This window comes from Sapajus apella, unplaced genomic scaffold (assembly GCF_009761245.1).
Source record: "Sapajus apella isolate SASKATOON/1434 unplaced genomic scaffold, GSC_monkey_1.0 scaffold45, whole genome shotgun sequence".
In the NCBI taxonomy this organism is placed as follows: domain Eukaryota; kingdom Metazoa; phylum Chordata; class Mammalia; order Primates; family Cebidae; genus Sapajus; species Sapajus apella.
In genome coordinates this window covers 9,069,421-9,094,509 of record NW_022436985.1, presented here as the reverse complement: position 1 = coordinate 9,094,509, position 25,089 = coordinate 9,069,421, and the positions used below count along the sequence as shown (strand labels likewise).

Sequence of the window (25,089 nt, the reverse complement as noted above, 5' to 3'; positions counted from 1 at the left end):
AAAAAAAAAAAAAAAAAAAAAAAAAAAAAAAAAAAAAAAAAAAAAAACAAATAAAAAAAACCAAAACAAACAAAAAGCATTTATGTTAAAATGATTATTTTTAAATAGTGATAAATTCATATTAAAACTCTTTATTTTTCAGTTATATCTATAGGTCAATAGATATAGCCCACATAAATTTCTTTGTGTTCTCGGTAACGTTTAAGAATACAGTTGGCCGTTTGTATTGGTGGGTTCCACATCTATAGATTGAACCAACCTAAGATCAATAATATTTGGGAAAAAAGTGCTTCTTTACTGAACATTCACAGACTTTCTTTTCTTGTCGTTATTCCCTAAACAATATAACAACACTTTAAATAGCATTTACATAGTATTAGGTATTATAAGTAATCTATAGTTGATTTAAAGTATATGAGAAAATGTGCGTATGTTATATGCAAATACAACATCATTTATATCAGGGACTTAAGTATCCATGAATTTTGGTATCCGAGGGAGGTCCTGAAACTAATCCCCCACAGATATACCTAAGCAGAACAATATACCAAAAGGTCTTGAAAAATAAGTTTTGAAAACTGCTATTGTGCAGCAAAATATAATTTGTAACAGCTTATTTTATGACTCCATATTATTAAGCATTGAATATGAAAAAAGAGTGCTAAAATAAAAATGTGATGAACAAAAATCTTGAAGCTCTATCTTTCAGCACATTGAGAATGATATCTGAAGAATAATTTCCTAGGATAATTAATGAGTATAAAAGAAAATACACATTTTTAGCTGTTTGATAAATGGTGACAAACTTCACTCCAGGACTTGCCCTTCTACCTGCAGTTAAGTGTTTATTTTCTTCTATGCTCATAAACATTGGGTGATGCAGCTCTAAATTTCTCTGATTATTAGTGAGATTATACTTCTACTGTTGTGAATTTTCTGTTCACAGCATTTTTTCACTTTTCTCCTGTTTTGTGTTTTTACAATTGTTTTACATGTATTCTCTCCATGTAAACAACAATAAATGTTCTCTCTATATAGTGCAGATACTTTTATCATCATGTTATTTTTGTTCCTGGGCTTTTGTTTTATTTTTGACATTTAGAATTCTAATAATGTTACACTGTGAAACCTCCCTCTCTCTTTTTTTTTTAACTACACTTTTGTAACATATATACTCATATTGTCTTTCAATACTTTTGCTATTTTATGTTTATGTTTTGATATGTAATCCACCTGGCAGGGGTTCTAGATCTAACAGAAATATTTTATAAAATAGTTATTATTTCAAATTTATAAAAATAAAAGCCAAACCTTATTTATTAAAATAAAGCACACATCTATTTATTCATTCAACAAGTACTCTTTAAGGCAATAGAGGATACAGAGGAGTAAATAAAATGGAAGCTCCTGCCCTTATGGAGCTTACGATCTCGTGGAAGAGACAGTCAACAGACAAGGCAAAATACATAAATTAGGAGTGTAAATTAGGAATTCTATTGCATGTAGATCGAATGTGAGATGCTCGTTAAATATTGAAGTGGATTTCTCAGATAGTTAACTGGCAACGGCATATAAAATGTACAGTTTTGGCTGGGCACAGTGGCTCACACCTGTAATCTACTACTTTGGGAGGCTGAGATGGGAGGATCACTTGAGGCCAGGAGTTTGAGACCAGCCTGGTCGACATAGCAAGACCCTGTCCCTAAACAAAACAAAAAAGAAAAGCACAGTCTCACAGAGCCCATACTCAGAAGGGCCTCATGCTTTTCTGTCAACATCTTAACATGTTTAATAATTATTGAATCCAGACCCCAACATTGCTCTGAGGGAAGGATGGGGAGAACTAAGTAGCTGGTCTTGCCAACTGTATATAACAATCTGGAATATAATGAAGAGGCTAGAGCTAGAAGTATAATTTTGGAGGCTTATGAGTAAAGATAGTATTTAAAATCATAGAACTGAATGAAAGCACCCGGGAATGGGTATAAGTTGAGAGGATGTCAGAGGACTGAGACTTGGGGTTCTCTAAATTTGAGAAGTCTGAAAAAGAAGAAAGTTTATACAAAAGAGACTAAGAAAAGATATCCAGTAAAGCCAGAGGAAAACCAGGAGACACTGATGTTATATTAAGCAAAATGAAGAAAGTGCTTCAAAAAGGAGTGATCCGTTGGATCAAATAATGTTGAGAGAGAGACAGTAAGATGAGAACAGTAGACTGACCTTTGGATTTGCCATGATAGAGGTTGTTGTTCTTAACAAGAAGACATTAAGTGGTACGCGGGTTGAAGAATGAGAGGAAAGGATATAAAGACGGAAGTACATATAATCCTTGATCAGACATTTGCTCCAATGGAGAAGAGGGATATGGTTTCTAGAGAGGGATTACAAAAATGTTGAGAGCTACTTACTGCACATTTCTTTGCTGATGGGACTAGTCTAGAAAAATGGGAAAACTGATGCTATAAAGGAGGGAGGTGATTATTGGAACACAGCCCTTGGGTGAGGGAGAGGGAATGAGATTCAGAGGACACATATGAGAATACACATACACAACCCTAGAGACGTCCAAGTTCAGCTCATCCACTGTAATGGGAGAGAAGGCAGACTACAAGGATGCAGATGTGAATATGTTGGTAGATTTGGGAGGTAGGAGGATAAGAGCAGTCTTTCCTGATTACTGCTGTGAAATAAGATAAAAACCTCTAGACTGTGCTTTAACATTTTGTAGATATAAACCATGTTCACATCTCTATTGAACTGAAAGTTAATGTTCTCAGAAAATGAAGGTGGGAGGGAGAAGAGTGAGAATTCTAAATTAGCTTTTTGAAAAATTAGGTACAGAGTTTTGACAAGAGGGCCAAAACAATTCCACGGGAAAATAATATTCTTTTCAGCAAATGGTGCTGGGACAAATGGATATACACATGCAAAAGAATGAAGCTAGATCCATACCACACATCATAAGTAAAAACTAACTCAAAATTGGTAAAAGAACTAAATGTAAGAACTAAAACTATAAAACTCTTAGAAAAAAAAATATATATATAAATCTTCATGATCTTGGATTAGGCAACAGTTATTAGATGTGACATCAAAATTAAAAACAAGAAAAATAATAGATTAATTGGACTTCATCAAAATTTAAAATTTTGTGTTTCAAAAGACCCTATCAAAAAATTGAAAAGACAACCCATAGATTATGAGAAAATATTTGCATACCATATATCTGATAAGAGTCTTATATCCAGAATAAAAAATGAACAGAGAATTTGAAAAGACATTTATCTAAAGAAGATATATAATTGGCCATTAAACACATGAAAAGATGTTCAACATTATTATTCATGAGGGCAATGCAAATCAAAACACAATGAGACATCACTTCACATCCAGTAGGATGGCTATAATACAAGAACAGACAATAACAAGTGCTGGTGAAGATGTAGTGAAACTGGAACCATCAAACATTGTTGAAAGGAATGCAAAATTAAGCAGCTGCTTTGTCATTCCTTAAAATGTTAAACATAGATTTAACATATGACTCAGCAATTCCACCCCTAGGCTTATACCAAAGAGAACTGAAAACATATGCCCGTCCGAAGGCTTCTACAGAAATATTCATGCTATTATTACTCATAATAGCCAAAAAGTAAGTCCAACCCAAACGTCCATCAACTAAAGAATGGATAAGCAAAATGTGGTTCATACAATGAAATATTATTCAGACATAAAAAGGAGTGAAGCACTGATACATGCTACAACATGGATGAACCTTCAAAACATAAGCTAAGTGAAAGAGAGACACAAAATAAAATGTGCAAGAGTTACAGGGAACCTCATAGGCAAGAAGAAATTTAAAGTGACTATTGACAAAGTGGGAGAAGGGCACTCAGGTAAAAGGGAAAATGTTAGCAGAGATACGGAAGTGTGAAACTACTACATTTGAAATAATGTGGTTGTGATGTAGCTCAGATATAGAATGAAGACCCGTAGAAGTGTAAACCAGGAAGGCAGGCTTAGCCAGATTTTTAAAGACTTTTGAAGACCTTGAACTTTATTGAACAAGTCTTCTTTGGTTTTACATGACTTCTATTGTGCTGCTTTTAAACCTCTTTCTATTGTGTATTATTGCTAATCATGTATTTGTTTGTCTCAATTAATGTTCTGGTAGACACCCAACAATCCACACCACGCCTTAGTTCTGTCTGGCCCTTCTGTGCCCAGTTCATACATGCAGTACATGGGCTGTGTCCAATAACAATTTGTTAACTTTAATTACTGAAATAAATCCAGCTGAGACCACAAGAGTCCAGATATACTCTGATGATCTATATGCTACTAGAACGATCTGAAGATATGACAATATATTTCTTTACCATGACTTATCTACCATTTCATCAACTACTCATACTCTAAACAAAATTAGAAAAAAAATTTTAATTGAAATTTGGATTCCAGTAAAATGTCAAAATTCAAGTAGTCATAGCAATTGTACTGAAGGGCAGATTTTGGTAAATGAGTAGAGAACAATTTGTTCTTTAAAAATCAAACTACTGAGGGAAATATCAGAGACTTTCATTTGAAAAAGAGACTGAAGTTAAAGCCTAGAAAATATTTTTAATAGATAAGTTGCTTATATGAAATAGTTTATCTAAGACCTTGGGATATTTTTCATGGGAGCTAGTGGCAGTCAAGAATAAATTACAAAATGGTCTGCTGCATATACAGTTAGATATTTCTTGTAATCCAGTTTGAGAGGTTGGGACCCTTTTTGAGTCTACCTTTCAATACATCTTTCTTATGAAAGACAGAGAGTGGAAACATCTCAGGAAATGGCAGCTCTGCAGGGGAATTGCATGCTGAAGCTCACGCTGTGCTTTTCACAAAGCAGCCTGAGACACTCCCTCATTCATATGGGTGCCACTGCAGGCGCCCCTGCAGTCGGCTATGATATTTGGTGATTTTTCAAATTATATTGTACATGATATGATTATAAATCTTGTATCTAGGAATGCTTGCTTCATTTCAGCTTCAATAGTCAATTAAAAAACTCTGAAACTTGGCTCCAAGTAGCAGAGAGTGAAACACTGTAAGGGAACAAACACATGTTCAGGAAGTAATTGGAGTGCCCTTTACGAAGTACAAACACAGGATAGTTATGACTGCTTTTCTGGCTGGCTGGACTTCAGAAATGAAGTCAGTCATATTTCATTGCAGATTAGATACCTTGAAGGGCAATGGTTACAGTTAAGGTTGTCAAACGTTGATTCATTATTAATACTGCTGAAACTTTGATTCTCATGAAATACACTATTGTAATGCATTATTAAATTATACAGTGTTCTTTGACAAGTGTCACAAGGCACACACTTTCTGCCACAAGCACAGAGAGCTGCATAGAAATATTATGAGCCTTGTAAAACAATGGATTTCTCCCAGATAGATATGCAGCACATTTACTGACAGACATGCAACAGGATGGACAGAGACTGTGCGGGGACAATGAGAGTGTACAGCTGTCCTGACGTCTTCACTATCTCTAAGGGTGTGCAATGCAGGGTTCCCTTGGGTCAGTATTTTCTAAGCATCACAAGAGAGAAAACTGACACGTTAAAAAAAATCAATTATTTTAGAGTCAGACTTCAATCTCTAACCTAGTTCTAGCTCAGCTAGAGGAAGAAAGGTCAGTCCTCTCATCTGACAGTGGAATTCAAATTCAAATCCTTGGGCACATATAACAATATCACAATAATGACTAGGGTAGCACCAACTGAGTACATGCCCCCTCGGTACTGGCATGAACACAAAGGAGGCCTAAGACACAGTCTCTCTCCTTCAGAAACTAACTCATCATCAGTTTGGAAAGAATATATAAAAACATACTTTTTATGTGGGAAAGGAACTCAAGGTAGAAATCAGGTAGGAAATAATAGTGAAATATTAGAAGACCTATATTTAATCTCAGCCTGAAACTATAATAACTATATGATCCTGTATAATTCATCTAACTCAATAAATATTTGTGAAATGAATAACCTTTTCAGAATCATGGATTCTTCATGCAAGGTCATTTTGCAGATCTGAGATGACTGTTACAGGGCTGACTGACAAAAGTGTGATGTAGCCAAAACATGTTATGTATAGGGTTATTATAATTTGTAAAGCAAATATAAAGACAAAATATGATACATGATCAGATCTTGAAGAGATTATCTGAAACCAAGATAGTCCTGGAAAGTAGGGGTTCTCTGCTGGCTCTAGGTATGAAAGAAAGACAAGCACAGAGGTGGAGAAAAGACACCTGGAGAAACAGGTAGAGGGCAGAGGAAGGGGTCCCTTGTAGGCTAGGCACAAGTAAGCTACTATATAGATCTGAGCAGGAGCGGAATCTGTTTAAACTCCAGTGTCTGTGGAGATGGTAGGGGTGAGGAAGCTGTGGGGCCAAATAAAGACACTGAGCAGTGAGGTTGTCGAAGAGCATTTTGGAATTGGCTGGCTATGCCTGGATGATAGGGGTAAAGAGGAGGGGAAGGGTTTAGGTTATCTGAGGGACTGGGAAGACATGTCTGTTAGAGTGACATGAGTGAGACTCAGCAGAGAAGTCTGAATGGGAAATACAGAACCAGAACCCATCACATAGAATTAAGAGTTGAAGACAGAGGCAATGGAATAATTTGTGTGATGAACATGAATCCAGTAATGTTAGTGGAATGGATAAAATGTAATCATTTTCTAACCACAAGGTGATGGAGACCTACATTACGGTTGAGATCATGAGGAAAAAAATGAGACTAGCGATGTTGGAGACACTGAAAAAAACTACTGACAAGGATTGGTGACTGATGACAGAAAAGGCTTTGAGTCTGGTGGTTGGAAGAATGAAATACAGAGCAAAGTTGAGACAGAAAAACGAGAATGAGTTCTGTTTGGGCGTAGTGAGTTTAAGGTACATCCTGAAGTGTAGATTGTCTGGCAGCACTGGAGACTTAGGACTGAGCTCAGGCCCGAGATACTGATTTCTGACTTTTTTCTTCTGTGGCACTAGGTTAGCCATGGAAAAAACAACAGAGAGACAGAGAGCAGACAGCCTAGGAAGGAGACTTTGAGGACAGTGCACTTCGGACAGAAGGGCGAAGAATGAAGGAACATCACAGCAAGAGGAAGCAATACAGGAAATAGAATTTTCAAGACTCTGTGAAGTACCACAATACATTTATTATAATGAAAAAATGTTTTTTTAAAAAATTGAAAAAATGGGTGAGATACATTCCTGGGTAAATACATAGAAATAAGCCCGGAAGAACACATAACGAAACCTGTAATAGCAGTTACCCTTGGGGGAGAAGGGAGTGAATTAGAATCGTGAAGTCAGAGAATCAAAGGGAATTTAGCCATAAGTGATGTATTAAATTTTTGAAGAAGAATGTATATCCTAGATAATGAAAAAGTATTAGGAAAAGGAATAAATAGATAAGAAAGTACTTTTAGAACAGAACAACTCTCATCTGAAACACACTCTCCCATGGTAAGGTTTATTTTTAATATACACTGAAAAGTAATTTATCATGATTCCCCCACTTATCTATCAAATTAAGAACACATCTGTAAGAAAAGCAAAGACATTTTCTTTAACTCTGTATTCTTCATATTATTTTAGATAAATATTTGGCATAGTGGTAGCTATTTCTTTATAGAAAATAAAAGCATTTAATATTAATCTCTTTATGAGACCCCCGAGTACAAAACTTTCATTAATTGTTAACTTATCTATGGTACCTTGAAAGGCCATGAACTTCTGTTGACACTCAAACCTAATGACAATTTTCCTGTAGTCACAGAGGTTGCCTTAATCCTCGTAGCAAGCTGGTTAACCTTTCTGGTTACAAACAATGGAACTATGATTTTTTAAATGAAACTTCTGAGATGTTTCAGCTTTTTTCTTTTCTGTTTTAATGTCTGCCTGAAATACTGATTACTTCAATAACTTTTGATTATGGTACAGTAAGCTACAATTTGGAATCCTGCCAGGATGAGAAAACAAAGAGCTTATCCCCCTCTTCCTCTCCCTCCTTAGGAATTATTTTTCATGAGAACCTGATCTTTATTCCGCCACCATGCTCTGATGTAGTCAAAGAAAAGTATGAAGGACAAAATCTCTTAAAATGTAACAAACATTAACTCTCTCTTCAGATAGCATTAACTTAATAACAATGGCTGTATTCTAGCATTTTGTAATAAAGTGGCATTCTTGTTAAAGGTGAAAACCTAGGCAATACCATTCAGGACACAGGTATAGGCAAAGCCTTCATGACTAAAACACCAAAAGCAATGGCAACAAAAGCCAAAGTAGACCAATGGTGTCTAATTAAACATAAGAGCTTCTGCACAGCAAAAGAAATTATCAGTAGAGTGAACCGGCAACCAACAGAATAGGAAAAAATTTTTGCAATCTACTATCTGACAAAGGGCTAATACCCAGAATCTATAAGGAACTTAAACAGATTTACAAGAAAAACAAACAAACAAACAAACAAACAAAACAATAAGTGGGCAAAGGATATAAACAGGCACTTTTCAAAAGAAGACATTTATGCAGCCAACAAACATATATAAAAAAGCTCATCATCATTGGTCATTGGAGAAATACAAATCAAAACCATATTGAGATACCACCTAACACCAATTAGAATGGCAATCATTAAAAAATCAGGAGACAATAGATGCTGGAGAGGATGTGGAGAAATAGGAACACTTTTATACTGTTGGTAGAGTGTAAATTAGTTCAACCATTGTGGAAAGCAGTGTGGCAATTCCTCAAAGATCTAGAAATAGAAATATCATTTGACTCAACAATCCCATCACTGGGTATACACCCAAAGGATTATAAATCATTCTATTATAAAGACACATACACATGTGTATTTATTGCAGCACTGTTCGCAATAGCAAAGACTTGGAACCAACCCAAATGCCCATCAATGATAGATTGGATAAAGAAAATGTGGCACATATACACCATGAAATATTATGCAGCCATAAAAAAGGATCAGTTCGTGTCCTTTGCAGGGAAATGGATGAAACTGGAAACCATCATTCTCAGCAAACTGACACAAGAACAGAAAACCAAACACCACATATTCTCACTCATAAATGGATGTTGAACAATGAGAAGACATGGACACAGGGAGGGGAACATCATACACCAGGACCTGAGGGGTTGGGAGACTAGGGGAGGGATATCAGGGGTTGGGGAGATTGGGGAGGGATAGCATTAGGAGAAATACCTAATGTAGATGACAGGGCAATGGATGCAGCAAACCACTGCCATGGCACGTGTATACCTATGTAACAAACCTGCACAATCTGCACATGTACCCCAGAGCTTAAAGTATGATAAATAAATTAAAAAAAAAAATAAAGCACATCCCTCCTCACTTCAACTTTTTTTTACATTTGTATTTGTTTAAACAGTATCACTGAGGTATATTTTACATATGATAAAACCTACCTGTTTCTACAATTCGGTGACTTTTAGTAACTTTACCAAGTGATATTACCATTTAAGACTGGGACAAATAATAAATTGTTAAGTAGAAGATTTGGAGAAAGATTTTGTGGGTTCTGTGTATTTTGTACACATGCATATTTATTTTTTAATTTAAAATATATGAACTAGCCAATAAGTTCTTCTGGCAAGTAACTGCAAATGAAAATAGCTTCATAATTTCATTTTTGAAATAAAAATATGATTATGTTACACTTAAAATAATTTGGTTACTTCAAGATATAGAAAGAATTTGAAATTTCGTTTTAATTAAATTTATTTTAATTATCTCCAATTATCTTTTGATAATTTGTGTCACAAGGAGTTAAGTCAAATTAAAAAGTAAACATCTCTTCACAGATACAGTAGATCTATGGATAGAGGCAGGAAGATCTACTGTATCTTGAAAAAGTTTCTGTGTGATGAAGGTGCCAGGTTAAACATGAATGATGTTGCTGTATCTAGACCTTTAAGCCTGCCTGGCTCTATTTTTAGAAACTAGAAAGTTGGGCTGGACATGGGGGCTCATGCCTGTAATCCCAGCATTTTGGGATGCCGAGGTGGGTGGATTGTTTGAGCTCAGGAAGTCAAGGCTGAAGTGAGCTGAGGTTGTACCAGTGTACTCTAGCTTGGGTGACAGAGTGAAAGCCTGTCTCCAAAAACAAACAAACAAACTAGAAAATATATAAGAAATTTATAAATACAGCTATGGATTTGTTTTAACTGGGGATAATATATGCCCACGGGAAGAACAAATCGTTGCTACAGCAATGGTTAGCTGTGCCTTCTCTCCATAATCTCACTTCTTGATTTTGATCTCAGAAGTACTGATTCCTTCTCAGAAAAAAAGGAGGCTCTTTTCTTGTTAACTTTAGAAGCAAAAAACTTATTTTCATTTTCTGATTGGATGAATAAAAATGACATAAACAACAAATATTAAAATTTTTTTTCTCTATTTTACTTAAGGCATTCTTGACATAATTCTTTACAAGGTAATTTGGTAAAATAACATGGACACTAGCTCTTGTCACCTAGCCACTTGACTCAGGTTTTTAAACTAGAGAAGAAAACTGCAGAGGACTAGCATTTTGTATCTGTGCCCCTTATTCTTTTCTTAGCTGTTCCTCATTGGCCAAGGCTAATTCTTCCACTGCTTACGACCTTTCCTCTCTGCTGTGCAGAAGGTGCATTGCCCGGCACAGTTTGTTCACAGAGGTTATATTGCGAAAAGTGTCCTTGGGGTTGTACAACACCCAAGCTGCCTTACACAAGATGTGACCACCTAGTCTCCGGATTCCCTCCTAGAGGTCCTTGTTCTATTACCTCCTAGCTTGCAACATCAGCTCACACTGGCTCTGCCTCCCTACCTACATTTGATTCATTAAAATATTTAAATACCCCAGATGTAACACAATAAACATTGAAAAACTCCAACTCTTTCTGGACCAAGCCCTCCTGTGAGCAGCAGTCTATTCTCTCCCATATCTTCAAGGGATGAAGACTTGTCCACACCTGCTCGTTCTCAGTAACTGACAACGACTTCATGAAGGCTCTTATCTGCACTGAATTGCTCCAACAGCCTGCTTGCTGGTCTCCCAGCACCCCTTATTATTTCCATTCGTCTTTCCATGTTTCTTTCCTTTCCACGGTTGTCATTGGGGTTTTGATAAGACACAAATCTATTTATATCATTTTTCTACTTATATTCTTAGAATTACTGCCTATCGTTTTCAAGAAAAAAATCCAAATACGGGATATAGGTTTTCATGATCTGACCTATTTAGCTTAGTTTCTTAATTCACCTTGACCTTCCCCTGCAGTCTACATTCTACACTGCGGATGTCCTGAATCTACTGCCACACTTGCAGTTCTCCCCCAAATTGTCCTCACTCCCCTGAATGTTCTCACACTTGTTGCTTTTTCTTCCAGTGGCGCCCTTATCTCAATCTCCCTGTCTGATAAACTGCATGTGTTTTATACTGTATTTGAATTGTATTTTATGTTTCTATGTATTTTGAATTGTATTTTATGTTTCTCAAGAGAAGCACCTGAATCTTATTTATGATTTCAGTGTCTAGTACATAACAGGCATGTAGTAAATGTGTCTTTAAGGCTAATTATTGACTTGTATTCAGCCATCTTCTATCTTCCCAAGTGGGAGATTTATGTCTTTCCAGTAACTGCCACATAACTAGATCTTAATAAAGATTAACATCTGTTGAAGGAACGAACACTGCAATTGTCTCCAGATTCTACCTCTTCCAGTCCATCCTGCACACTGATGGAAGGTTACTTTTGCTAATATACTAAGTCCCCATGGTACCTATCACCTCCCTACCCAGCTCACATTTTCATTAGCTTCTTATTACCTCTTGGATAAAATACAGGTTCTCCTATTTCTGTTCTTTTGCATTGGCTATAATCTCTGCCTGGAATGCTCTTTCTTTGATTTTTACAGACTTTCTCCTCCTCCTTATGTCTCAGAACAAGCTTTCCCTGACTACTCAAACTAAAATGATCTTTGCATCAGTCTATTATATTAAATTGTTACAATTTCTTAATACTTTCAATTTATTAGAGCTAAAATTATCTTCTTCACAGTCTTTTTTTCTATTATGTTTCTCTATTGCTTTCTTCATTAGAATGTACGATTCCTTAACACAGGGACCTGACTGGTTTTGTTCATTCCTCTGCATCTCCAGTTTTAAAGCAGTACCTGGAAGCAGAGGTGAACCACCCAAACATTTGTTTAACAAATGAAAGAGTGAAAAACTACTTGAACCAGGCATTCAAGGTCCTCAATGACATGGCCTCACTCTATCTTTCCAGCCTTATCTCCAACTAATTCCAGTTTGCAATTTCCAAAATACCTGTTATACCTCCTAAATAAGCATATCTACAATACTCTTGTATTCTTTCTCTTCCTACTAAATTATCTTCATCATTTAAATTACCTTCATCAGATCCAGCTCAAATGCCATGTCTTCTATAAGGCAATACAAAGTGGCAAGCTCCTTACTACATTATTTCTCTGTTTAATGTCTTCTTTCAATTTCCTGGAGGATTTTTATTTTAAAAATAGGTTATAAGGTCTATGACATTCTTAAAATGAAAAATGGTATAATTTCTAGAATTATAGAAATTCTAGTAGTAAATAAGATTCAAGCCCAAATTTACCTATTTTAAGAAAATTGTGGCCAGGTGCAGTGGCTCATGACTGTAATCCCAGCACTTTGGGAGGCCAAAGTAGGTGGATCATTTGAGGTCAGGAGTTCCACACCAGCCTGACCAACATGGTAAAACCCCGTCTCTACTAAAAATACAAAAAATTTAACCAGGTGTGGTGGCATATGCCTGTAGTCTCAGCTACTTGGGAAGATGAGGCAAGAGAATTGCTTGAACCCAGGAGGTGGAGGTTGCAGCGAACTGAGATAGTGCCACTGCACTCTAGCGTGGGGGGTGACAGAGCAAGCCTCTCTTTAAAAAAAAAAAAAAGAAAGAAAGAAAGAAAGAAAAGAAAATTGCAGTTCTTTTTCTTCAAGTGTACCAGAGAAGTCTGCTTTCAGTTATAATGTGGAACATAATGGTTAAAAAGCAACATTCAAAATTGGTTTGTGAGAGCTGGTTCTAGTGACAGCTTTGATCTCTAAATTGCAGATAATACCTTCCATTGAACACACTATGAAAAAGCATCCAAAAATAACAATTCAACATTAACTATGAGCCTGACATAACTTCTGTTGATTAAATCACTTGTTTCAATCCAGAAAACAAAACAACTAGAATGCTTCTGTGATAAGAACTATTAGTCAGAAGATTCTTAAAGCACAGAGTGAATTTTAAATATTTTTACTGATCTAAGTCCTGTTAACTCCAGTGGTAGATCAATGCAGAAACACCTATATATGTGGGCCTAAACATCAGAGCAGATCATACAACATGGACTGTGTAAAGAAAACATGCCAACCTGGATGCCAAGTTGGCACTATGAGCATCCTCTGTTGAATTCATGTCTTCCAAGCAGGATTTTCTACGACTTAGCCACAGGCTGAGCTGAGGAATGCCATCAGATAGCTCTGGTTGCAGTACTCTGTGGGCGTGAATAGATCCCTCACTCCTGGACTTTGGGATCTACAAGAAAAAAGAGGGGTGGGGGAAAGCAAGATAAATGTTAATGTCTTTCAAATTAAGTTTTTGAAAAAGGACAATTTATTCCAATGTTGCAATAATCCAATTTATAACATCCCAGAAAAATATCAAGCTTAAAATGAAATTTAAAATACATATAAAAATTATATAGCAAAGGGCACAGGGAAGGGGAGATACAAATATTTCCAAGGAGAACATTCAAACCTTCTATACCCCATGCCCTACTCAGACGGCTTCTATTCTGAGTGAAATCTTCCCCAGGCCCACCCCTCCTTAGAATAATCATTCTATGTAGTGAGAAATGGTGGGAGTATGTCAGACTGGGAACTTTGGTTGAAGGAAATAAAAAATAGTTGGAAAGAGACAGGAAGAAAAAGAGCTAAGAACCACTAGAATACAGAATGCCAATGTCTGAAAGGTATTCAGAAATATTTACTACCAATAAGCAAAACATGAATCTGCTGATTTGTAGGGCGAAATAAGATTTGATAAATTTTTGTTTAAGTAATGAATAGGAAAAATACAAGCTTTTAGTTTTCTTTTATCTCTGAATGCATGGGCAACACATGTCCCCAGTGAATCCTGGGGTACTGACTTCTCAGACCATATCTAAAGTTATGCTCCCTGTAGCCCTCAAAATACCCTCATGTTCTCTTATCTTAGATCAGAATAAATTTGAATACAGTCAATATTCTTTTCCTTTAAAATGTAAAAAACATTATGCCAGAATTGTAGGAAAAATGTGAAACCTCGGATCAATTGTATTTCATGTACTTGAAGCTTTTTCTTGTCTCTAGGATTTTTCCCATGCTTGTCCTTACGTCTGGAACGTCATGTGCTCATCATTGGCCCACTCAACTGCCTAAACCCAAACCAATCCTAACTTCCTTTGAGGCTGAGATAACTCCAGTGGACTTCAGGTCTCTCTCTTACCCAGGCTGGAGTACTGCAGTGGCATGATCTTGGCTCACTGCAACCTCCACCTCCTGGGTTCAAGTGATTCTCCTTCCTCAACCTCCTGAGTGGGTGGGATTATAGGCATGCACCACCAAGCCTGGTGGTGTATTTTTTTTTTTTTTGTATTTTTAATAGAGATGGGGTTTCACCATGTTGGCCTGGCTGGTCTCTAACTCGTGACCTCAAGTCTTCTGCCCACCTCGGCCTCCCAAAGTGCTGAGACTACGGGCTTGACCCATAGCACCTGGCCTTAACTTCAGGTCTTAATGACCTTTCCCAACTCTGAATTTCCATAACACCCTACCACATAGTCTACCCTTGATTACACATTGCCTGATACCTTAATCTGAGTTTTTGCATGTTTCTAGGTCATATGGCCTCCGTGGGTTCTCAGCAGAGAGATTATAGTCTCCTCCTATTATTATGTATCCCTTTCTCTCTCCTTCTTATTATTATTAACATTTTTACCATAAAGTCTAGCAAAGTTTTGAGTCCATTAAGAAATATTTATTGTGAAACAATCCACTTGTCAACCACAAGGTATTCTTAAGACATTAACTATCCTGGAGGTTAGTAAAACAGATAATTTTTAAAAGCAATGTGTGATTATGAATATAAATATTGAAGAAATTCATGTCTCTATGAAGATTACATTAAAATTATGTATAAATAAATATATACAATTATGACTCATCAATTAAAATAGCATTAATTTACAAAACCAAAAAAAACCACATGCAAACAAAATACATGAGTATAATTTGTCAAAAAGGTAAACTTGGGACAGAGCAAAGTGAACACTCAATAAAACCTAGTTTTTATTATTACTGTCATGTAAAATTTGCCCAAATCTGATGACTGCCAATTAATTTTTCATGACATTTCTTTGTAGAGCATTCTTAAGCAAGGATAAAATCAGGAAAGCAAGGACAATTTTTGTTTAAATTATAAACTTACAAAAACACTTTTGTAGTCCATATTTGCCAAGATTATCTTTTTATTGACAAAAATTATATATATTCATCCTGTACAACATGTTGTTCTAAAATATGCATGCACTATGGAACAGCTAAACAAACAATTAAAACATGCATTACCTCACATACTTTTTTGTGGTGAGAAAACTTAAAATCTACTCTCTTAGCAATTTTCAAGAATACAAAGAATACTTTGTAAAAAATATTAATAGCAAGAACATGAAGGTATAAATATATGCTATTATATATTTCATTAAGGAGCTCTTTTTGCATGTGATTATTTTTCATAAGAGTAGACATGAAAAATCAATTAAAAACACTGCAAATGCAGTAAGATTTCAAACTAATTAGCCAAAAATCTCACATTTAGACTTAGTTCCTTGCCCATATTAAAGCAAGCACAAGGTTGGTTGTTCGGAAACATTTCATAGTGTTAAAATAAGGAGCCTGTTATGGCTAATATTGTGTCAACTTTATTGAAGGAAGAAAAGTATTGTGCCTGGGTGTATCTATTAGGGTGTTGCCAAAAGAGATTAAAATCTGAGTTAGTGGACTGGGAGAAGCAGACCCACCCTCAGTCTGGGTTGGCACCATCCAAACTGCCAGGGCGGCTAGGATAAAAGCAGGCAAAGGAACGTGGAAGGACTAGACTGGCTGAGTTTTCTGGCCTCCATCTTTCTCCCATGCTAGATGCTTCCTGACCTCAAACATCAGACTCCAAGTTTTTAGCTCTTGGAGTTTTAGAATTACACCAGTGGTTTGCCAAGGGGCTCTTGGGCCTTTGGCCACAGACTGCACTGTCAGCGTCCCTACTTTTGAGGTTTTGGGACTTGGACTGGCTTCCTTGCTCCTCAGCTTGCAGACAGTCTATTGTGGGATCACCTTGTGATCATTTGAGTCAATTCTCCTAACAAACTCCTCTTCATATACACATCTGTCCTATTAGTTCTGTCCCTCTAGTGAACCCTAAAACAGAGACGTTTTAGGTTCAGTGATAATTTTGAGGCTCTAAATTCCATTTAGCCATTTATGTAAAGGTGAAATATTCTAGGGTAAAAAGGTAATATGCAGCTTATTCCATTCTGTCAGGTTACATTCAAATAGCCTTTATAATGAAAATCACCTAGAAGTCAGATACCAGAAATGACATCAGCTATATTTTGTCTAAGTGTATTTTTGTGATGATCTAAGCTCTAAAAAAAATAAATAAATAAACATGACTGTCATTAACCATGAACTTTAAAATATAAACTCATTACTTATATATTAAAGTAATGTAAATATCTGAGCTTGTGTATAGAATGCGAAAATACCATAGGCAGTTGATGAGAGAATGGAATTTTTAGGAAAAATGTAGCTCTGTAACTCAGACTTCTATAACTATAAAAGATACATGCACATTTTGAAGGCAATGAAAGTTTTCAAAGATGACTAATGCTATCTTCTTGAAGATGTAGCTTAGAGACTACATTTCCACTACAGAAATGACTATAGGAAAAATGAAAATAATGTGATATAATTTTAAAACCTGCTGTTTCACTGATGGTAATTAACTTTAGTTCGAATGTATTGACTTTGAGGAAAAGGAAAAGACCATTTTCTTCCCCTCAGGTGGAAGTGGGCTTCTCAGAAACACATGATTTAAGCAAAAACAAATTTATACTACTCTTGGCCTTTAAATGTAGGTAGAGAGGATAGTTTTATTTTGATGCTTTGGGTACCTATTTCAGATCTATATATTTTAGTATTGGTGTACACTAACTTGGAGGTAGTACTCACAGTTACTTTCCATCACTGAATTATCTGAAGAGGAATATGGTACCAGTTAGCCAAGGCCAAGGAAACAGGTGGGCATGCTATTACAGTCATTACAATGTGGTGTTTAAAGCAGCCATTACAATGTGGTGGGTCTTCTCGTGCACAGCTGATTTTGTCTGGACACATTTTTGGTTGTCATGATGGGGATGAGGGTGTACACTAGTGGAATCTAGTGGGCCCAGACCAGGCATGTGACTAATCCTTCCATGCACAGGACAGCCTGCTACACACACACAAAGAGTTATCTGGTTCAACATGTCAGTAGTCCTAAAGTTGAGAAACCCTGTTTTAGAGGGAACAGTAGGAAAAAATCTGTATTAAGGCAACATCTCTCTTTACACACTTTTCTTTTGTTTCTGTCTTCTTTTTATGCCACTCGTACTTTAAGACATAATAAAACAAAATCAGCTGTAAGTTTTGCACAAGTGGGCTGAGGAGGTCATTTAGACCCACCTTGTCTTGGCAAGAGTTGCTAGTGGTTCCATGAGACTCAAGCAAGCCCTGATGGGCAGGGACTCCAAATCATGCCAACAGCTTTACTGTAATAAATGGAGTGAATGTGCTGGAGAGACCCACCTGCAGCCTCTCTCATAACACGTGGCTGAAGTAGGAAAATGGCCATGGATTGGGGATACAGACTGGGGAGGCCAGTTTTCTCTTTCCACTGTAGTTATAATTGATAGCCACTAGCTCACACCACACTTTCTTTCTTTTAGTCATTTCGTTTATTTGGTCATTTAGGTACTTTTGTACTTGAAGGCAAAAACTATAAAATACCCCAGACCACCTATCAGACCACCTATAATAAATACTTTGCTCATAAGAATTGTGCCATTGGTTATTTGAGATAAAGATCTATGTGTATGTTGTGTGATTTATGTGTACAACTAAAACACAAACAATTCCAGGAATCTCAAAAAAAGCACATTCCATGCATGTGTTTGCAGGTGTGCAGTAGCTCTAGTTGTGGCATTTTTTAAGGAACATTAGTGTTTGAGATGCCATGAGAATAAAAACAAAGTAATATTCTTTGAGACAGTAAAATTAGAAAACATTCTCTTAAATCCTGGTGCTGTTGCTGTTATAGTTAATAATTACTGAGCACTTATTCTGGTTCCAAGAGGTTTACATAAACCAGCCCATTTAATTCTCACAATCACCCAAGGAGTCAGGAGCTGTAATTATTATCATTTGAAAAATGAGGAAACTGAGGCACAAAAAATTTGATTTGTTCCAATGAGTAGATGGCAGAGTTAACATCGGAATCCAAATAGGCCTCAGTACCTGTCTTAATTACTAGACTATATACTTGGTTACATGTTAAATGTTGGAATTGGAAGAATAAATGGCATTTAAAATGGAAGTCATATTACCTACCACAATGCAACCATTTTAAAAAATCTTTTTTGGTTATTAGAAGTTAAAATTTTCATTTCTTTAAATTTATTTATCTGGTACCTACTGAAGCATTCTACAATTATAGCCTTGGGGAAAAAAATTGAATTTGAGGACAAAACTAGATGGAAGATATGTTCATCATATTTTTATTTATAATAGAATGAAAATGTAAGCATTCTAAATAATTACTATCACAGGTAAATTATGGCATATCCACATGTAAAGGATTACTCAGCCATTCAAATACATACAAAGTTTTAAATAAGACAATAAAGAACTTTTTTATGACATATAAGATGAGCTAGGTTGGCAAGTAAAAAAACACATAAGGAGGTGGATATATACCTCCAATAAAACAAGGATCATCATACTTAAAATACACAATAATTTGTTTTGAAAGTCAAAAAAATTGTCACAGTCAACACTAAAAATATTTTAAGATGGTCTAATCTTTAAAAATTGAATAAGAAACTCATCACCAAAAAAAAAATTACGTGATACTAGGCATAAATTTACCCTGATAAATTTATGTGACTGAAAATATAAAAGACAAAAAAGACATTAAAATATCATTTCTCAATCTTAATTTTTTACATTGCCCTCATATAACTGTGATGATACAATAGTAAGCTGTAAGTATAGGCTCTCTGCTTCATGGGAGAGTACAGAGTACAAATTATCTGCCATGCTAAGTGGATATGAAGCAGGAGGGAATTCATTTACTGGACAGCTTCTTTTCCTTTGTGGAGGGGTAGAAGGTTTCTCCACTTCTAAGTTTCTTCCCAGAAAAGTAACGTGCTTGTGAGTCAACTGGAGGAAAATTTAAAATAATAATTTAGTAAGCTATTATGAGACAGCATTTTTAGTAAGGATTTTTTAAAAGCTGGAGCATAATAAACTGATATTTTATCTTAGGAGTCACCCTAAGCACTGTTCAGTTGCGCTTGCATTTTGAAAGTACAAAAACTCTTAAGTGTGAACCAGGCATGGTGGCTCACACCTGTAATCCCAGCACTTTGGGAGGCCAAGATAGGGGGACTGCTTTAGATCAAATGGTCAAGACCAGCCTCAGGAACATAGTGAGACCCTGTCTCTACAAAATAATTAGAAAAAAAAAAAAAAAAAAAAGCCAGGCCTTGTGGTGTCCACCTTTAGTCCCAGCGACTTGGGAGGCTGAGGTGGCAGGATGGCTTGAGCCCAGGAGGTTGAGGCTGCAGTTAACTGTGATCATGCCACTGCACTCTCGACTGCGTGAGAGTGAGACCCTGTCTCGACATCTCTTGCTCCGAAAAAAAAAAAAAAAAAAAAAAGAAAAAGAAAAGAGAAAGATAAAGAAGAAAAAAGACCCAAACTCTGTGTTCTTTTCATGGACTCTTATTTTCTTTATCAGGTACTTCGAGAAGTGATTAGGAAATGGCAGAAAATTATACTCAAGGCTCATGATTATTAAAGATTGAGATAGAAGGATAAAAGGAGTATCACTAATTTCTAACATTCAGACTTTCTAAAGAAAGTTCACCCGTCCTCTTCATTATCTTTGGCCTTTTCTCTCCTCCACCTGTCACTTGTATAGAAGACAGCAAAGCTTCTTACCTCTCTTTCACGTTCGTTAAACTCATAATCTTCATAAGAAGAAATGTGAAATTAACAAAGTGCCAGAAAAGAGAAGCTTAGTTCTGAATTTGCAAAAAAAAAAAAAAAAAAAAAAAAAAAAAAAGCGAAGATACACAGTTTTAATTTAAAGGCCACAAAAACTCCAAGACAGAAAAAAAGCCTTTGTTTTTGCTTAAAAAATGCATCATTTAGATTTCCAAAGAAGAGATTTGCTTACTAAACTGCTGCTACTCTCCTCATAGATAATTTAATGAATCTCTCCTGCGCCAGCCATAGTGCTAGCTAATTAATGCTCCAGGTTTTTTTTTTTTTCTGAGAAAATTATTAACATGTTTTATGGAATATATATTTTTACGAAGGGAGCAGTTTCTTACGCATGCTTATCTTGTTTTATAATAGTAAAAATGAGACAATGTTAAACAGAGTTATAACTAATTAAAATATCATCTTAATCCAAGTTTTAGAGCAAGTCTGTATTTCAGCATAACTCAATTTAACTTTGTTAGAAAAATCACTCATATATGAGAAAAAAGAAATTTTATACTTTAAAAAAAAAAGTTTATCTTGAGGCTGAGCGTGGTGGCTCATGCCTGTAATCCCCGCACTTTGGGAGGTCGAGGCAGGCGGATCACTTGAAGCCAGGAGTTTGAGACCAGCCTGGCCAACATGGTGAAACCCCTTCTGTACTAAAAATACAAAAATTAGTCATGTGTGGTGGTGCATGCCTGCAATACCAGCAACTCAAAGGCTGAGGCAGGAGAATTGCTTGAACCCAGGAGGTGGAGGTTGCAGTGAATGAAGATCACGCCTGTCCACTCCAGCCTAGGCAACAGAGTGAGATTCTGTCTCAGGAAAAAAAAAAAAAAAAAAAAAAAAAAAAAGCTTATCTTGAAATATAAGAGATCAAATCAAGTGCAGGTTCACAGTGTGGCCCAAGCAAGTAACACCCCTTAGTTCTTTGATTTCCTCAACTCTGCCCCTCTCACCTCCTCTCTCTTCTGCAAACTGGAAAGTGCCATTCCAGCAGAAATGTTTGTTGGGTTTTATTAACCACTATAGCCCTGCCTCACAGAATAGCACTTAGCAAGCAGTAGGTGACCATTAAACGTTTGTATAATGAATAAGAAACTAAATGATATCATCTACTTTCTTCCTAAAAACATTGAAATGTTAGCAGCTGATATTATAAAACACGTTAATTCTACTGCGTAAACATTGCTTTTATTTTAGAACTTTCATTTATATTCAGTTTCAAAATCTGTCACTTAAAAACAGTTATGTTACAGAGATCACAAGTGTCTGAATTTACAGAGCATACGAATTATTAATGCAAGACAATGAGTCAAGAAACAACATTGGCTTTAACTCTATGGCCCCCTGGTAGAGCCATCTGTCCTGAGACTTGAATTCAAGGAAGTCTCACCTTTTAGCAGCTGCTCAGGTAAATCTGTATGTGGTAGTAGGATGAGGTTCCTTATTAATTTTGACACAGTTCCATCTGCTATTTTACAAAATTATTTGTTCAATTATCTGACTTTAGGTCTTTTACCAGGAAAAACTTGGGGGCTAAAAGTAATCGTTTAAACTGAGCAGTGTAGAATTAAGGTAGAAGAATAACAAATTTTCATTCTCTTAGTTACATAAAATTTTGCTATAAAACATTTCATTTTGTATATTAATGTTCACAGCTTAATTATTCACGGTAGCCAAAAAGTAGAAACAACTCAAATGTTCATCAACTGATGTATAGATAAGCAAAATGTGGTGCATCTGTAGCATGGAACATTATCAGTCATAAAGGAGTGAAGCTCTGATACATGACAGAGCAAAGAATCCTGAAAACATTATGCCAAGTGAAAGAAGGCGGAAACAAAAGGACACATATTGTATAATTCCACTCCCAGGAAATGCCTAGAACATGCAACTCTAGAGAGACAAAAAATAGATTAGTGGCTGCCAGGGGATGGAGGATGGGAAGTAATTGCAAATGGGTTTGGGGTTTCTTTTGGGAGTAATGAAATGTTCCGGAATTAGATATGATTAATGTTTACACAACTTGGTAAATATAGGAGAAACCACTGAATTGTAACCTTAAAAGAGTCAGTGTTACAGTATTAAATTATATCTCAATAAAGCTGTTACAACAAAGAGGAAGGAGAGATCGAGTGTGTCAAATGCCGCTGACAGGGCGAATAATGACATCTGAGAACTGACCACTGAATTTAGCAATGTGCTGTTTCATTTTGTAGTAGGGATTGATTAGAGTGGGCTCCAGGCAAAAGAAGAGGAAGTGAAAACAGAGAGCTTAAATAATTCTTTTTTTGTTTTTTGTGTTCTTTCTCCCGTGAGAGCTTATATAATTCGTTTGAGCAGTTCTGCTGTGAAGAATAGCAAAGAGGTGATTGCTAAAGAGGGCTAAGGAGTCAAAGGAGAATTATTTTTCTTTTCAAATAAGATGGACAAATTACAGCATATTTCTATGCAAATAGGAATGATTCAGTAGACAGACATCAAACTGATGACCCAGGAGAGGAGGAGGAAGGAGGAAAAATTGGGGGAGAGAGTTCCTAAGTGTGTGTGAGTGGATGGGATCATGCACATGGGAGGGCCAATCTCAGGACCAAGTGCAGCCAGTCGGGGAGACGGGAAGGAATAAGGACAAACACCGTGGCCCAGAGGCATGCGGTGGAGGGATATGAGGGTGGGAGCAGGTGGATGCTGTCTCTTGATGCTCTCAGTGAAACAGCAAATGAGGTCATCCACTGAGTGTGAAAGGATGAAGGAAGTGACATTGGAGGCATAAGGGCCAAGAAGAAGGTATGAAGGAGTTGTTTACAAAAGAGGAAGCCTGAAGGACTTGAGGAGAAGGAGTAGGGACTGCCAGCATGAAGGCCCTTTTGAGGTTGAGAGTCAAGCCCTTAGGCTGGGACCTCAACTTAGTTGTGTGTGTTTCTCCAGCTGCATTCAGCTTCTAAGACAGGCAAAGAATGGGTATAGTGTTTTTAGAGGGGGCTGGGACTTTAAGGTGGCAGATACTATTAGTTGCTTTATTCTGGTGCTGTAATAGCTTGTTTACACATATTGTCCTTATTAGAGTGAGTCATTTCCAAGTGTGTCTTTTTCATTTTTGTATTTCTGGCCTGTAAGTCTTCAACACAGAATAGGCGAATAGTGAATATTCAAAATATTTTCCTTATAAAAACAAATTCAGTAATTCCTTTGTTGCATCTTTCCCCCTCCTTTGCTGCCTCAAACAAACAGCTGTCAAATCCTTTGGACCAATGTACTTGTAAATTATATATTATAAAACTATAACTAGTTTTTCCTTACAGCTTTCTTTATATTTAAGTGGAGCAAAAATAATATGTTCAAAAAATAATTGCATTCCATTTTTCTGAGTACTAATTAAATAAGTTTATCAAAGCACTAATCAAACATGAAAACAGCTTTTGATAACATGATTAATGTGTTCGTAAAAATATTACCTCACTCTTCTAGCCTAAATATTATGGGGAAAAATTAAGCAAGTCAGATTTCTCCCAAGAATGAGCATTAATGCCTCAGGGAAGGAGGAGAATACTCAGGATTCTGTGCTATAAGACTTAAACTGTTCAGCAGTAGTTGACCTGCTGCTTCTGGAAAACTTCTAGAAATCATTCTTTCATCTATGATTGTGAATAGTAAGTACCACAATCATCTGGTGATCTGATATATCCACAAGTGAAGGTACATTTGGGTTGGGGGGAAGAAGCACCTCCCACATTCCCTCAGTAATAGTGAAGGGACGTGGCATTGAAAGCTGCTTCTGAAGGTGCTGTTTGGGCAGCAGGGCAGCACATTTGTATCTGTGTGTACTTGTGAATGTGTATTGTGAGCACAACTGCCAAAAAATAATTAAAGGGATAAAACAAATGCCATTTATTCATAATCCAAACTTTCTTTTAATGTAGGCCCTACTGTAAACAAGGGAAGCTGATGGAATGTTTTGCACTCCTTTTGCCAAACTCTGAGACTAATGAACCCTGTCCTCAAAACCAGGTGGAAATTGTAAGACCAGGAGTCAGTGGGGTTTCCTCCATTAGGGCGCTGCTCATTGTGACAAAGCCATGAGGCATTACCAGGAAGAAACTGGCTTTAAAATCTCTTTTTCTCTGTTGCCAGCTGCATGATGTGGAATAAGCCCCTTAACTTCTCTGAGGCTCAGTTGCCTCATCTATATAATGAAAAATCTATATCTCACAAGTTATTATAAAAATTAAATGACATCTTTGGGAGGCCGGGGTGGGTGGATCACCTGAGGTTAGGAATTTGTGACCAGCCTGGTCAACTTGGCAAAATGCTGTCTCTACTAAAAATACAAAAATTAGCTGGGCATGGTTGCACATGCTTGTAATCTAAGCTACTTGGAAGGCTACGGTGGGAGAATTGCTTGAATCCAGGAGGTGGAGGTTGCAATGAGCCAAGATGACACCACTGCACTCTAGCCTGGGCAACAGAGTAAGACTCCATCTCAAAAAAAAAAAAAAATTAAAAGAAATAATCCATGTATCATTAGTGCCTGGAATAGACTGGGCACATAATAAATGACAGAAGAGTTATTAATTTTCATAATAAAAATAATAGAAGACAGTA

General features: G+C 36.4%; 1 protein-coding gene across 8 annotated transcripts in view; it reads right to left on the bottom strand.

Annotated features, from left to right (window-relative positions):
• The window catches only part of FAM13A (family with sequence similarity 13 member A), a 393,400-nt gene that overhangs the window by 106,835 nt on the left and 261,476 nt on the right, over positions 1–25,089 (bottom strand). For all 8 annotated transcript variants that reach the window (XM_032239626.1, XM_032239624.1, XM_032239629.1 and 5 more), the window contains one exon: positions 13,512–13,675. In XM_032239626.1, coding sequence (XP_032095517.1) covers positions 13,512–13,675 — 164 coding nt within the window. The remainder of the gene's footprint in view (positions 1–13,511; positions 13,676–25,089) is intronic.